This window comes from Choloepus didactylus, chromosome 1 (genome assembly GCF_015220235.1).
Source record: "Choloepus didactylus isolate mChoDid1 chromosome 1, mChoDid1.pri, whole genome shotgun sequence".
Taxonomy (NCBI): Eukaryota; Metazoa; Chordata; class Mammalia; order Pilosa; family Megalonychidae; genus Choloepus; species Choloepus didactylus.
The window spans coordinates 136,277,983-136,292,111 of NC_051307.1; the positions used below are offsets into that span (position 1 = coordinate 136,277,983).

The following is a 14,129-nucleotide window of genomic DNA, read 5'->3' on the forward strand; positions in this document are numbered from 1 at the left end:
TTGAGGGAGTCTACTACTAGCATCTAGCGGATAGAGGCCAGAGATGGTGCTAAACATCCTACAACACATTGGAGAGCCCCCTACAGCAAAGAATTATCTAGTTCAAAATGTCAGTAGTGCCCTGCTCTAGAAAAATCTGTTATTGATTTGGGTTTTATCACTGAAATACTCACCAGAAAGTAAAGCACACAGTCTAGTGTCTTACCCAATTCATTCACTATTATAAAACAAAGGGTAGTTGTGTGAAAGAAACTCCTCTAGGCAAACAGAAGTCTTCTGAGTCTTGTAAGACAATGTGATTCAGTGCTAATATTTCAGCTCCTCTGGAGTTTCTTTTGCTGTGTGCCAAGCTGATTACTGTTAGTAACAATGAGGAATAGATGGGAAAACAAATCTCTTTAGAAACTGCACTTTATATGGTAGAGAACAACAAAGATACATTTAGGTGATTCTGATGTATCTATATGATTTACTGATACAAAGGACTGAAATAGAATTAATGTGCATTTCAGATTCCATACAATTCAGGAAGTATTCTGAATATTTTGTTTCAATACTCAGTTGAGGATGAGGGCCTGCATAAGAGACACACTCATAAGAAATGGAAGCGCTAGCTCAAGCAAGAAGAGGAGAATGAAAACACTAGATGTTTGGGTATATTCTGCCATTTTCTCTACTCATTGTCAAATAGACCATCAAAGACTGTATCTGTACTTGTTCTGGGTGCTGGAAGTAATAATAAGTAGAGGCAGAAATTGGAGCAGAGATTCCAGTGGGATCTCAGGCCTCAGGAACTTTGTACAAGTGCTCTTCTTTTTGCCTAGAATTCTTTTTCCTCACTCTTAGCATAGTTGTTTCCTTGTCATCATTCAAGTATTGCCTCCTTGGAAAGGCCTTCCCTGGCTACTCTGTCTAAACAAACCCCTACGTCACACACATCCCTCCCCACCTCTATATCATTACCCTTCTTTGTCTCCATTGGAGTACTCTATCTCAACTTATTTTTGTTTATTGTCTGTCTCTGTCTTCCCACTCCATAATCTCTGTAAAAGCAGGGCTGTTTTCTCTGTCTTATTCACTGCTATATCCCTCATACTTATTAAATAATTCCTGGCACATAAAAGGGCTCAGTAGACATTTGCTGGATGGCCAAATTCTCTCTAGCTTAAACCCCTTTATCCAACTGTTTTCCACCTGGATAAACTCTACAGACAACTCAAATGCAATACACCCAAAACTGAAATGATCATCTGACCGCCCCCACCCCTTATACCTATACTGCATCAATGTTCTTTTCTTTAGATCAGTGGCATTCCCATCTACCTAATTTGTCATGCTGTAAAAATAGGGATTATAATTCCCTTCTCTCTTTATTGCTCCCTCAATCCAATCAATTACCAAATTATATCCATTCACCTCTTTAATCTCTCTCAAACAAAATAATTTCTCCTTATCACTACTGCCATTACCCAAGTAGAAGCTTTCATTAATATGTCCAGAATGCTTCAACACTCTCCTGGCCTCCCTGCCTCCAGGGTGGTCTCTTCTATTTTTGCCTACTGCAGGTATAGTGACCTTTCAAAATTGAGAATCTGACTCTACTACAACTTCGATGAAAATACAACTGCTTTCCCTGCTCCTAAAATAATGTCCATACTTCACTCTCTAAGTCCAGGTATTTAGAAGTCCCTGGTTACCCCACCATCCTCACCCCATATCTACTCTCCAATTCATGCTCTAAGGCCAAATGATCCTAAACATCCTTGTGCTACCTAGCCTCTAGCTCCTTGCACATACTGCTTCCTCTGTGTCGAACACTCCTCCTCTCCCCTCCCTGGTTTTCCTGGATAGTCCACTCATCCTTAAGACTCAGGAAGTCTTCCTTAACCGATCTCCATTACCATCTTGCCTCCACAGCATGCTGGACTTCCTGATCACGTAACTGATAATTTGGGTTTTTTCCCCCCTTCCTTATTTGTCCCACTATGGTCAGGAAGGACAAATTTTATATGTCAAACTTGGGAGATAAATGGTTCAAGTCTTGCACAAAGAAATAAAAAAAATTTTGTAGTTGCATCCACAGCATCCATCTACATAGCTATTCTCTGCTACTCCTCAGAATGCCTTTAGGCATATTGGAAACTAGCATCACAGAACACAAAATCAAAGCTCAAAGAAACACAGTGGGAGAAAAGCTGATTGCAGAATAGCCTTGCTTGTGTATGGGCAAGGAAAAGCAGCAGGAGCAAGTTAGCAACAGAATCCTAGACAAAGTAACCAATCTGGGCTTTTCCAAATGTGCTCATCTATCTACAGTTCAGTGTTTTTTTGCCTTTCAGAAGCATTTATGTTTGACATGACCTACCTTCAGAAAACATATGTTTAAATGTGCTAGGGTAAATTTAATACAGGAAGCAAATGTTTTCAATACAAATATTAAAAAGCCTTTTTGAAAGTTAGTGAGACTGTATGCCAATTTTGTCAGCAAATATTGCCAAAATAGTTTGTCTCATGATACGAACCATACTACCCAAACTACCAAAAGGCACAAGGGAAGAACTCATTGTCTAGGGAAAAAAAACTAATTTTGGTTATATTATATGATAACCCTTGAAAGAAATGCAATGCATAATCACATAGCTCATAGTTAGCAAAATTACAGAATCTTTTAATCAAAAAGAACTCAACATATATTTTAAAAATTATCTGCTTATTATTAATTGAAGAACCTGACAGGAAGAAAAGTAGATTTCTGCCAGCAAATAGGGAGGCCATCTATCACTTTTAAATATGACTATTCTAGTATTTATTAAAAGCAGTTGAAAGAAAAAGTATTTGCTATGGATTAAAATAAATATTTCTCAAAGGAAATGTGAAATTCCTACACAAATTAATTAAAACATAAGGTACAATGATTAAGAGTAAATCATCTTTCCTTTGCTCAATTACTTCACATTTTTAAAATAGTTAATCTTGCCTGTGACTGAATAAATATAAATTTTAAAATATTTAGAGTCATTGATAAGCAAACCGAAGTTAAATGTAATAGATGAAATAATCAAGCTTAATGGTTTGCAAATGGTAATTTTCAACAGGCACAGATGAAAAAGATAAATTTTTATACAGATGTATACAAATTAACTTTCACTCCTTAGACGTTTCAAATGTTAAAAACAAAATTCTGAATTTCTAGCAAAAGTTACATACAATGTTTTACCATTATTCAGTGATAGATAATTTTCTCCCTTGTAAGCTATGTTGAAAAATAAACAAAACTTTATAAGTTGCATAATTTGGATATCAGATGATATATACTTATATATAGAACAGTAATCTCCAAAGTGTTTTGGATGCTCGTAAATGGAAATACAAGAACCAACCAGTGGAATTCCTATTTTTTATTTCTTTTTACTGAAAAAGAAGAAAGGAAGAACAGGCTTTCGATGGACTCTGGCACCATCAGTCAGTCTAAATGTCATTTCCTGAGTTACAAGGTGCCTAGTAAAGTAAATTTACAGATTAAATTATCTACTTTTTAATAAAATAAATCTTTACAACATGGAAAACTGGCTTAAAAATATTCCTTGTACAGAAATCACAGACTGAAGAAAATGCTAATAATGCACACACAAGAAAATGGCACAACAGATGCTTCTCCCAATTCCAGTACAAGTCTCCTTTTTAACATCATACAGTGGTTAACAAAGATGACAACTATCAAAAAAAGTGGCTAAAACTAAAGAAAAAAATTATCAAGGTGGCTATTTGAAAAATGGATTTTCATCCACTATGTTTTAAAGTGACTTTTGCTGTAAATATATTTGTACTATGAGAAATGATTAAATAATGAGAGTGTTTAATATCCATTATGATTACTGGTGATCCGTTCTACAACATTTATAATACCAAATACTAATTCACTGAGATAATTAAGACATTGTGTTGTGAGGTGAATGTCATTACAAAAAAAATCAGCATAATTCAGTTAAGGTACCTCCAACCGTAAGGGATAAAAATTTAGTGTTTATTTCTTAAAAAACACTAACACTATACAATGTATTAAATATTTTGAATTGGGGGAGGTACATTACAGTGACCAAATTGTTTTAAATACTATGTAAATATCTTCAAGGCTTTTGCTTTAAGCTTACCTATTCTTATTTTGCCTGGCTGTGGAATGCTTTTTTTTGCTTTTTAATTTGAGGGAGAGAATCTCTTTACACAAAAGCACCACCAAAATGGCTCACAACATAATCAAAATGCTCATTTTAAAATACTCTTTACAGAAAGAGAAAGGTTTTGTATAAATTTTTACTCAAAGTTGTTCAAATAGACTAGGTCAGAGCTAGCATGCTCAAAAAGCCTGTTGTTTTCTTGTCTCTCTTCTTTTTCAAACTTATCACCAACAGGCTTTTCCATTTTCTGCAGTGCTTCTAATTTTTGTTTCCACATTCACATTCAGTTATAAAATATTGACTGTTAGAAAAGTTAAGTTGGAATAGAGAGTTGTTCTTGTTTTTGTTAAGTTATTTTTGCTATTATATAAATTCTTTATACTTAAACATACACTTGTAAAATGCATCACACCCAAGGGAAAAATGAAGAGTTGCATCTCACCAGTATAAATTATAAAAGTTAATTTAATAAAATTTAATTGTAAGAAAAAAATGTTTGGCTAAAAAGAGGCTGAATAGTTCTTTGAAAACCTGCTGTGACCGGATGAAATTCTTGTATTTAAAAAACTACTAACATCCTTCAACTGCCCTAGAACAATGCTCAGAACTTTAGGTTTACAATTCAGCTGCAAAGTTCTTATTGAAGATGCCTATACACATAAGCTCTAAGCCTGCTGGTTATCTATTGGAAGGAGAAGTTTTCTTTCCTGGGCACTTGTGCTCTTGTTAATTAAGCACAAGTGCCAGGAAAGAAATATTTACTTCTGCTTCCAATCGATGGCCAGCAGATATAACAACTTATGTGTATAGGCATCTTCAATAAGAACTTTGCAGCTGAATTATAAGCAGATCTTTCTTCTATGCTTAAAAGTTAAGGGAATAAAACAGTCATTTCTTGCTTCTTCCACAAAAGCTAGGAGTAGCCCATTTACGTGCAAAAAAAGAAAAGTAGTACATATAACTCCGTTTTTTCCTTGACATGATTATAGCACACACACAAAATATTTTAAGGCTCATATGACAGAAAAAATTTCAGATAACATATTTGATTTTTCTGTCCTCTTTGAAAACTCTTCCTTTGATGTTTATTTTAGTATTTTATGGAAACTGAAGACACTAAAAAAGTGGAAAACAATAATGATGTTACTGTATACTAATTAAAAGAAGACTAATTAGAATGTGAATATGCTGCTGGGTATAACATAAACATGAAAAATAATGTGGTTATCACCTTTTTGTATATATGTTATATTTCACAGTAAGGAAATAACAAACTATGATGCTATAACTCATAACATTTTGGAAATTTCCTATATAACTACTTGTTAAATCATACTTTGAAAGATATTATCTTTTTGTATATATGTTATATTTCACAATAAGGAAATAACTGAAACTGTGGAACTGTAACCCATAACATTCTTTGAAATTTGCTCTCTAACTATACTTGTTAAATTACACTTGGAAAGTTATCACTTCTATGTATATATGTTATATTCTACAATAAAAAATATGATTTAAAAAAATGTGACTGTTACTTCCATTTAGATGACAAACGTAATTTTATTTATCAAACGTCTTAGATTTGAAATGTTTTGCTCTAAGCTTACTGCAAACAGAAAATATATTTTAAGTAAGTATAATTCTGCAAATTTTGAAAATTCAAATTTTTGTCCATGATAAAAGGAAAGAATCTGGAAGTTTTCCAATTGACCAATTCAATGTTTATTGAGTTCCAAACACCTACATTTTCATTGCAGAAGTTCGTCTTCATAGAAAACTTCGCAAATTATTTTTCTTATAGTCCAGAAGCTTAGAAAGCAATAGAAATAAAATAGGCAAATAAGTAAATGATTAAGGCATATAAATATCCTGGGGTGTTGTTTTTTTTGTTTGTTTGTCAAGTATTGTAACCTCCCAACTTTTACTCAGGCAAGACTAATGAAAATACACTGCAGATAGAACTTCTGGGGAAGATGGCAGAGCAGGGAGCTTCAGGACTCACTCCTCCTCCGAAACAGTTAGTGGAAAGAAAGGAACTGTCTGAAACAACTCTTCTGGGTCTCTGGAGGCCAGGGGAACACTGCACAGCTTCCACAGAAGAGCAAGAGGAAGAGGCTGAGAAACGGTGGTAAACGGCTGTGAGTAGCCCAACCCCCACTCTTGAAGTGGGCTGCCTTGGGGCCCAGTCCTGGTTGGCTGCTGTGGATGGAGAGGGACATGGAAGTACACATCCCCAAGAAAGGGGGGGAAAAGCCTGATCACAGCATTTGATGGGTGAATGAGGATCACTGGGGTCCAGCTCTGCTCTGAACTGCTGTTTCAGCCTGCCCTGGACAGGGACAGTCGCAGCCATTGTTTCAACCCCATCCCCGACAGGGGCAGAGCAGGTGGAGGTTTAAAGACATAGTACCTCCTCAGGGCTGCAGGGAACAGTTTGCTGAAAGGCACCATCTGCTGGGCAGGCCAGGAAAGTGCAGCTCTGGGGAGGGGCTTTTCGGTCTTTCCTGACCCACACCCCAGGGCTCTTTGGAGTTGGTCTCTGCCCCTTTCATGGGCCTCTGGTCCTGTTTTGGCTGGGAAATACTGACTTGGGAAACTCCTCTCCAGTGTGACCTTCCTCCCAGAATTTGCACTCCAGGAAGAAGCAGCTAGAAAGGAACAGAGCAAAGAAGGAACAGAGGAATGGAAGCTTTCTCTTGAGGGTGAAACTACTGCACAAATAGTGCAATCTTAAAAATTGTACCGAATATCCAGGGCAAGAATTAAATGAAGAAGAGGTGAAAAATTGTGATCAGTTAAACTTGAGCAATTCTAAAGGTCCAGAATAAGTTGAACCAAGGGTCAAAGAAGAGCTACAATACAAAGCCAATCAAAAATAAAACCCCAGACAAGAGGGAGAAACTGACCTTCAGCGTTAACACTTCAAGATAATCACATGCCTAGACATCAGCAAAAAATTATAAGCCACACTAAGAAACTGGAAAATATGGCCCAGTCAAAGTAATAAATTAAAACTTCAGAGGAGACACAAGAATTTGGAATTAATTAAAGATGTTCCAAAAAATCTCAATCAATTCAAGGAGAAGAAGGAAAATATGGCTTAGAGAGATAAAGGATATTAAGAAGACACTGGGTGAGCATAAAGAATTTGAAAGTATGAAAAGAATCATAAGAGAAATCATGGGGATGAAAGGCACAATAGAAGATATTAAAAATATATTAGAAAAAAATACACTAGAGGCATACAATAGCAGATCTGAATAGGCAGAAAAAAGAATCAGTGAACTAGAAGACAAGACAATTAAAATCTTACAGACAGAGAAAAGAATGGAAAAAATTGAGCATGTTCTCAGGGATCTGAATGACAGCACAAAGCACAAAAACATATGTGTCATGAGTGTCCCAGAAGAAGAGAAGGAAAAAGGGACAGAAAGAATAGTTGAGAAAATAATAGCTGAAAATTTCCCAACTCTTATGAGAGACATAAATTTTCATTTCCAAGAAGCACAACGTCCACCAAGTGGAATAAATCCTAATAGGCCTGCTCTGAGACACACTCTAATCGGAATGTTTAGTGTCAGAGATAAAGAGAGAATCCTGGAAGCAGCAAGAGAAAAGCGATTCATCACATACAAAGGGAACCGCGATTTCTCATCTGAAAACATGGAGGCATGACACTATAACTTTGGCTGCTTTTTTAAAGAAGGAGAAAAAAACGGTATATGGGATAAGAAGGATATTTCCTGGCTTATTCTAATTTAAGACATCGGAGGAAATCATAAGGTGAGACCAATCTACATATGCATATAAAAAATGAAGAATGATGCTTTAAGTTTGGCTTATAATATATAATCATATGGTCCTAAAAGTTTTGGTAGCACAGTGTTATTTTATACAGAGAACAATTCATTGTTAAAGGATTCAGCTATCCAACATGTTTCTTTTTTATTAGTTACTTCTGTTACACAAGTATTAGTCATATCACATCATCACAGATACATTCTTCAGTAATGCTTTTCCTCAAATTCTCACAGTACCTTCTCACTAGTTATGTTTAAAGTAAAGAACTTACAATCAAAGAATCTTCACCATCATTACGTCCTCTATGATTACGAGCTCTTCCTCTACCATCAGAGATGCTGAGCAAATCTCTTCCAAAAGGTTCAGAAAAACTTCTCATCATATGTTGCATACTTTCTCGGTGTGCCATAAAAGAATCACTGTTGAAAATACATAAAATCATGTAAGATTAAGTGTTTGAATTTAAATAAATGCAGCTAAATACTATGAAAAGTTGTTTTCATAATACGGGTTAATATGCTTGTTAAAGACCCACTACCCATAAATACAATTTATGAAAAATTTTGTTTTCTAGTATAACTCACTTATATATAATAAAAATACACCATTATTTATCCCTCACTAGATAAAAATGATACAAACAAAGTAACATATCTCAAGTGGCTTAAGCCAACACTAAAGGAAATGCCAAAAAATGGGATCTGAAAAAATAAGTATGGGGTAAAGGCCATTACACAATATAAATTCTTTGAGGACATTAATAAAGAATGCTGCCTTTTTTCAACTTTTATTGATGAAACACGAACACTAAGAACTATAGCTATGTGATGAACACTATAAAGATACAATGTATATTTTAATAAGCAAAGACAATTCTACAAGATCACCCCTATCACACTAACTCTTGTTTCTAAGAACTCTAAATAAACCACATACTGAAAATGTATGCTAGGTCCTAAGATGTTCTTAAACACTGCTGAGATTCTCAATCAACTAAGTTGGTTAGAAATACAGATTCCTGGGCTCCAAACCCCAGAGGTAAAATTCACTAGCTATGGGTGTGGTCTGTGGATATGCATCCCTAGTGATTTTGACACAGGTAGTCCTCCACCACCTCTGAGGAACATTGCCCCTTTCTACATTTGGTTATCTGAATTAATTAGAATTCAAGCCTCAGCTTCCACAGGTATAAAATATCTTTATCACATTTTCCTGTTGTTGAGATTAAATCATGTATCTGAAAGCACAAAGCACAGTACGTAGCAAATATAATATGTTGGATAAATGCTCATTTCCCAATTTCCCTTACCTTCTCTTCCCTTCCTAACTCATATATGGATGCCACCTCCTATTAAGTACCTCTCATAGGAAAAAAAAAAGAGATGTATTAAGCAATATAAAGAACAATTTTGTTCCAGACCATATTTTATGTGCTTTATCATTGCTCAATTTGTTATCACTTTCATCCCAAGCCCCATTTAAGGATCTAAAACTTCTATTCCCTATCATAGTAGTTAGCCAACTTTGTTCCAGTTGGAAAGTCATTGATGCACTGGTCAATTCTTCATTGCTCAATCTAGAACTTAAGGAACATCATGACTGGAGCCCACTTTACCAAGTCAATCTTAACATCCACCCTTTTTTCAGTCTTCTCCACCTCAGCTTTGCCCTTCTTAGGTTACCCTTCTCACTTCAAATCTAATTCCAGTCCTACAATGTGAATCATGAAGAAGCTCCTGTGTGTCCTTGCTTATTTCTCCCAGGGTGTTTCTCTCTAAGCATCTAGGGGTCCTCTCTTAGCTTTTCTGGGGCAAACTCTGGGCTTCATTTCCTAGCTCAGCATCTCCAAATGTCCTTCTGTCTGCTTATCCAAGCATCTGTAAGCATCAGCATGTGTCAGCTCTCGAGCTCTCTTAAGTAGTCCAGTGAACTAATCAAGACCCACCCTCAATGGGAGGGGCCCACATCTCTATGGAAATGATCTAATCAAAGGTCCCACCCACAGATGGATGAGTCACATCTCCGTGGAAACAATCAAGATTCTACCCAACAAGACTGGATCAAAAGTTCACGGCTCTTCTGGGGTCCATTACAGTTTCAAACCAGCACACACTGGTTACCACTGTTAGACTTTCTGCATTGCAGTTTTGCTTTTTCTAAAATTTCATACAACAGAATCATACAGTATGTCACCTTTGTGTCTAGCTTCTTTCATGTAACATAATACTTCTGTGATTCTTCCATGTTGTTCTATTTATCAGTATTCTGTTGTAAAAAAAGACTTACTGTAGTAGCATATATATGCACAAAATTTGCCATATTAATCATTTTTAAGTGGACAATTCAGTGGCATTATTTACCTCTACAAGGTTGTGCTACCATCAACACTAACAATTACTGAAACTTTTTCATCACCCTGAAGAGAAATTCTATATCCATTAAGCAAAAACTCCCCCACCTTTTGCCTTTATGAATTTGCTTATTCTAGATGTTTTATATAATTATAATCATATAATTTTTGTCCTTTTGTGTCCAGCTTAATTCATTGAGCATAATTTTCCAAGGTTCATCCACTCTGTAGCATGTGTCAGCTTCGTTGCATTTTACGGCTGAATACTCCTCCACTGTCTGTATATACCATTTTTTAAAACTCTATTCATCTGTTTATAGGCATGGGAGTTGTTTCTACCTTTTGGCTACTTTAAATATTGCTATGAACATTGGTATACAAGTCTCTGACTCTGTTTTCAGTTATTTTGGCTTATACCTTGGTTGTGGACTGCAGGATCATATGGCAGTTCTATGTTTAACTTTTTGAGAAACCACCAAACTATCTTCCACAGTGGCCACACAATTTTATATTCCCAACAAAAATGCACAAGGTTTACACTTTCTCCACATCCTCAACAACTCTTGTTCTTTCTTTTGTCTTACATTTTAAAAAACTAAAAGCCATCCTAGTGGGTGTGAAGTGGTATCTTACTGTGGTTTTGATTTGTATTTCCTTAATTATTAATCATGCTGAGCATCTTTTCAGGTGCTTATTGGCCATATGCGTATCTTCTTTGGAGAAATGTCTATAACAATTCCTTTTCTCGTTTTTAATTAGATTCTCTTTTTGTTGTTGAACTGTAAGATTTCTTTATAGATTCTAGATATCAAACCTTTATCAGATATATGACTTGAAATATCTTCTCCAGTTCTGTAGGCTATCTTTTCACTTTCTTGATGATGTCCTCTGACGAGTAAAACTTTTAAATTTTGATTAAGTCCAGCTTATCTGTTTTTTCTTTTGTTTCTTGTGCTTTTGATTTCACATCTAAGAATACACTGCCAAATCCAAGGTCATTTAGATTTTCTTCCATGTTTTCTTCTAAGAGTTTTACGGCTTTAGTTCTTATCATGTTCAATGATCCATTTGTATGAAGTTTTATATATGGCATTAGGTAGGGGCCCATTTTCATTGCTTTGCATTTGGAATTAGTTTTTCCAGCACCATATGTTGAAGAGACTATTCTCTGCCCATTGCATAGACTTGGCACACTTGTCAAAAATCAACTGGCCATTGGTGTGTGGGTTTATTTCTAGACCCTCAATTCTATTCCACTGGCCTATAGGTCTATAGGTTTATTCTTTTTTTATTTTTTATTTATTTTTTTACAATAGCACTAATAGCTACCATTTACTGAACCCTAATTATATACCAGCCACTAAGCACGCTATACATATTACATAACTTTCACCATACATCAAGTAGGTACATTTTCTTTGGATTTGCATTTTACGAATGAGGAATCCAAGATTCAGGGAGAATAACTAATTGTCCAGACATAAATTTGGTAATGTGAGAGCCTGGATTCTAATCTTGCGTGGAATGTCTTCTCATCAACCACCACTTGGTGTTTCTATCAGAGACAGTAAACTGACCAGGAGGGTGTATTTAATCCAGGGAATATGCCATTGTTTCTTCCACTGCAGTCCCTTGTAACTGACTGGAAGCTCTTTCCAGTCAAAGGGCACAGAGAGGCCTCTTGCATGTCATGGAGTTGAATGAGTTCAAAGATTGGCAATAAAGAAAAAAAGAAAAGGAAAAAGAAAGTGTTAGGGCTGTGACGAGAATAAGCTTTAGAGTTTACTGAACAGTAACACCAAGTTTATCCAGCACACGAACACTCTTTTCTTGGTATTCTTCTCGGGTCATCCAAAAGTTGTCTTTGTCTTTCATGGTATCTGCTAGAACTGCACTTCTCAGGTATACCATGTGCTTTCTGAGAGATGGGTCTTCAATGTGGAACTTGATTTTATAAAGTTTTTCCATGTCTCCTCTTTTAAATTCAATCTTACTGAGCTATATTCACATACCATACAATCATCCAAAGTGTACAATCAGTTGTTCACAGTACCATCATATAGTTGTGCATTCATCACGCCAATCTATTTTTTGAACATTTTCCTTGTACCAGAAAAAGTGAAAATAGGAATAAAAAATAAAAGCCAAGAACACTGAAAACACCACCCCCTCCTACCCTATTTTTCATTTATTTTTTGTCCCCATTATTCTACTCATCCATCCATATAGTGGATAAAGGGAATGTGATCCATAAGGCTTTCACAATCACACTGTCATCCCTTGTAAGCTACATTGTTATACAATCGTCTTCAAGAGTCAAGGCTACTGGGTTGCAGTTTGATAGTTTCAGGTATTTACTTCTAGCTATTCCAATACATTAAAACCTAAAAGGGTTATCTGTATAGTGCATAAGAGTGCCCACCAGAGTGACCTTTCAACTCCATTTGGAATCTCTCAGCCACTGAAACTTTATTTTGTTTCATTTTGCACCCCCCTTTTGGTCAAGAAGATGTTCTCAATCTCACGATGTCAGGTCCAGATTCATTCTCGGGAGTCATATCCCCCATTGCCAGGGAGATTTACACCCCTAGGAGTCAGATCCCATGCAGAGGGGATGGCAGTGAGTTCACCTGCCTAATTGGCTTAGCTAGAGAGAAAGGGCCACATATGAGCAACAAAGAGGTACCCAGGGGGAGACTCAGGCACAGTTATAAGCAGGTTTAGCCTCTCCTTTGCAGTGATGAGCTTCATAAGGGCAAGTCCCATGATAGAGGGCTTGGCCAGTCCTCAATGTCTGTGAGAACATCAGCAACAATCCAGGTGAGGAAGCCCAACACCTCTGCATTTTCCCCCATCTCCTCAGGGGGGCCCTGCATATATATTTTTATTCTTTGCCCAAACTGCTTTGGGACGTGTCGCTATTTCACACTAGCCTATGCAAACCCACCAGGTCTTACTTCCTATTAAAAGTTCTATGTAATTATGGTATTTGAACGAACTGTGCGAGTTAAACTGTTCAGGAAATATATATCTTGCACCAACTAAACTAAACATCTCTTCCCTTGGTCTCACATGGAATTTGAAGTTTTAAAATGCAGTCAGTATTGTCCTTTACCCTTTGGCCCGATTTGCCCTAGTCCTAACCACATCTGCTTCCTTCATATCTCTAGTTGAAGTCTGGATTCTTTTTCCACTTTTTTAACAGTTGCTATATGTGCTAATACTGACATTCATATCTGCTGAGTTCTAGCTCTGAGTTTCAGGTGTCACACAGATACCTGAAAGGATCGATTAGGTTATATACAAAGGGAGTAGCATCTTGGCATCTGGAGATAGCCATTACAATTCAGGAACAGATGTGTCCACGTCTCCTTTTAAAACTCATTCTAAGTAAAGCTGTTCAAGTTCACGTTCCAACCATGATGGCAGCCCAAGGTACACAACATACCCTCCAGAAAGCAATGTGCTTGTAGAATTCAGATTTGGTATCAATGTCAGCTGCTGGATTGTATTAAAAAGCAATTTAGTAACACCTACTTCCTCTGCATTGATCAAGTGAGGCTGAAATAAAGCTTCTGGTGTTTCAAATCTCTATCCCCCAATATGATAATGCGGCCATCCGGGAGTGTATAAGATTCAACTAATACTGTGGTTTCTAAGTCAGTTTCTGCTCTTGCACAATATTATACTCCCTACAACACAGTTTTTCTTTAATCATGCTAGCAGTTTCAAAATCAGCAGAATGGTTGAAGGCATATCCTCTCAACAGAAGCAGCTTCATAAGATATCTGGTAATATCC

General features: G+C 36.3%; 1 protein-coding gene across 1 annotated transcript in view; it reads right to left on the reverse strand.

Annotated features, from left to right (window-relative positions):
- The window catches only part of MLF1 (myeloid leukemia factor 1), a 39,977-nt gene that overhangs the window by 11,606 nt on the left and 14,242 nt on the right, over window positions 1-14,129 (reverse strand). Inside the window, exon 2 of the mRNA XM_037841910.1 lies at window positions 8,251-8,398. Within this exon, the coding sequence (XP_037697838.1) occupies window positions 8,251-8,398 (148 nt within the window). The remainder of the gene's footprint in view (window positions 1-8,250; window positions 8,399-14,129) is intronic.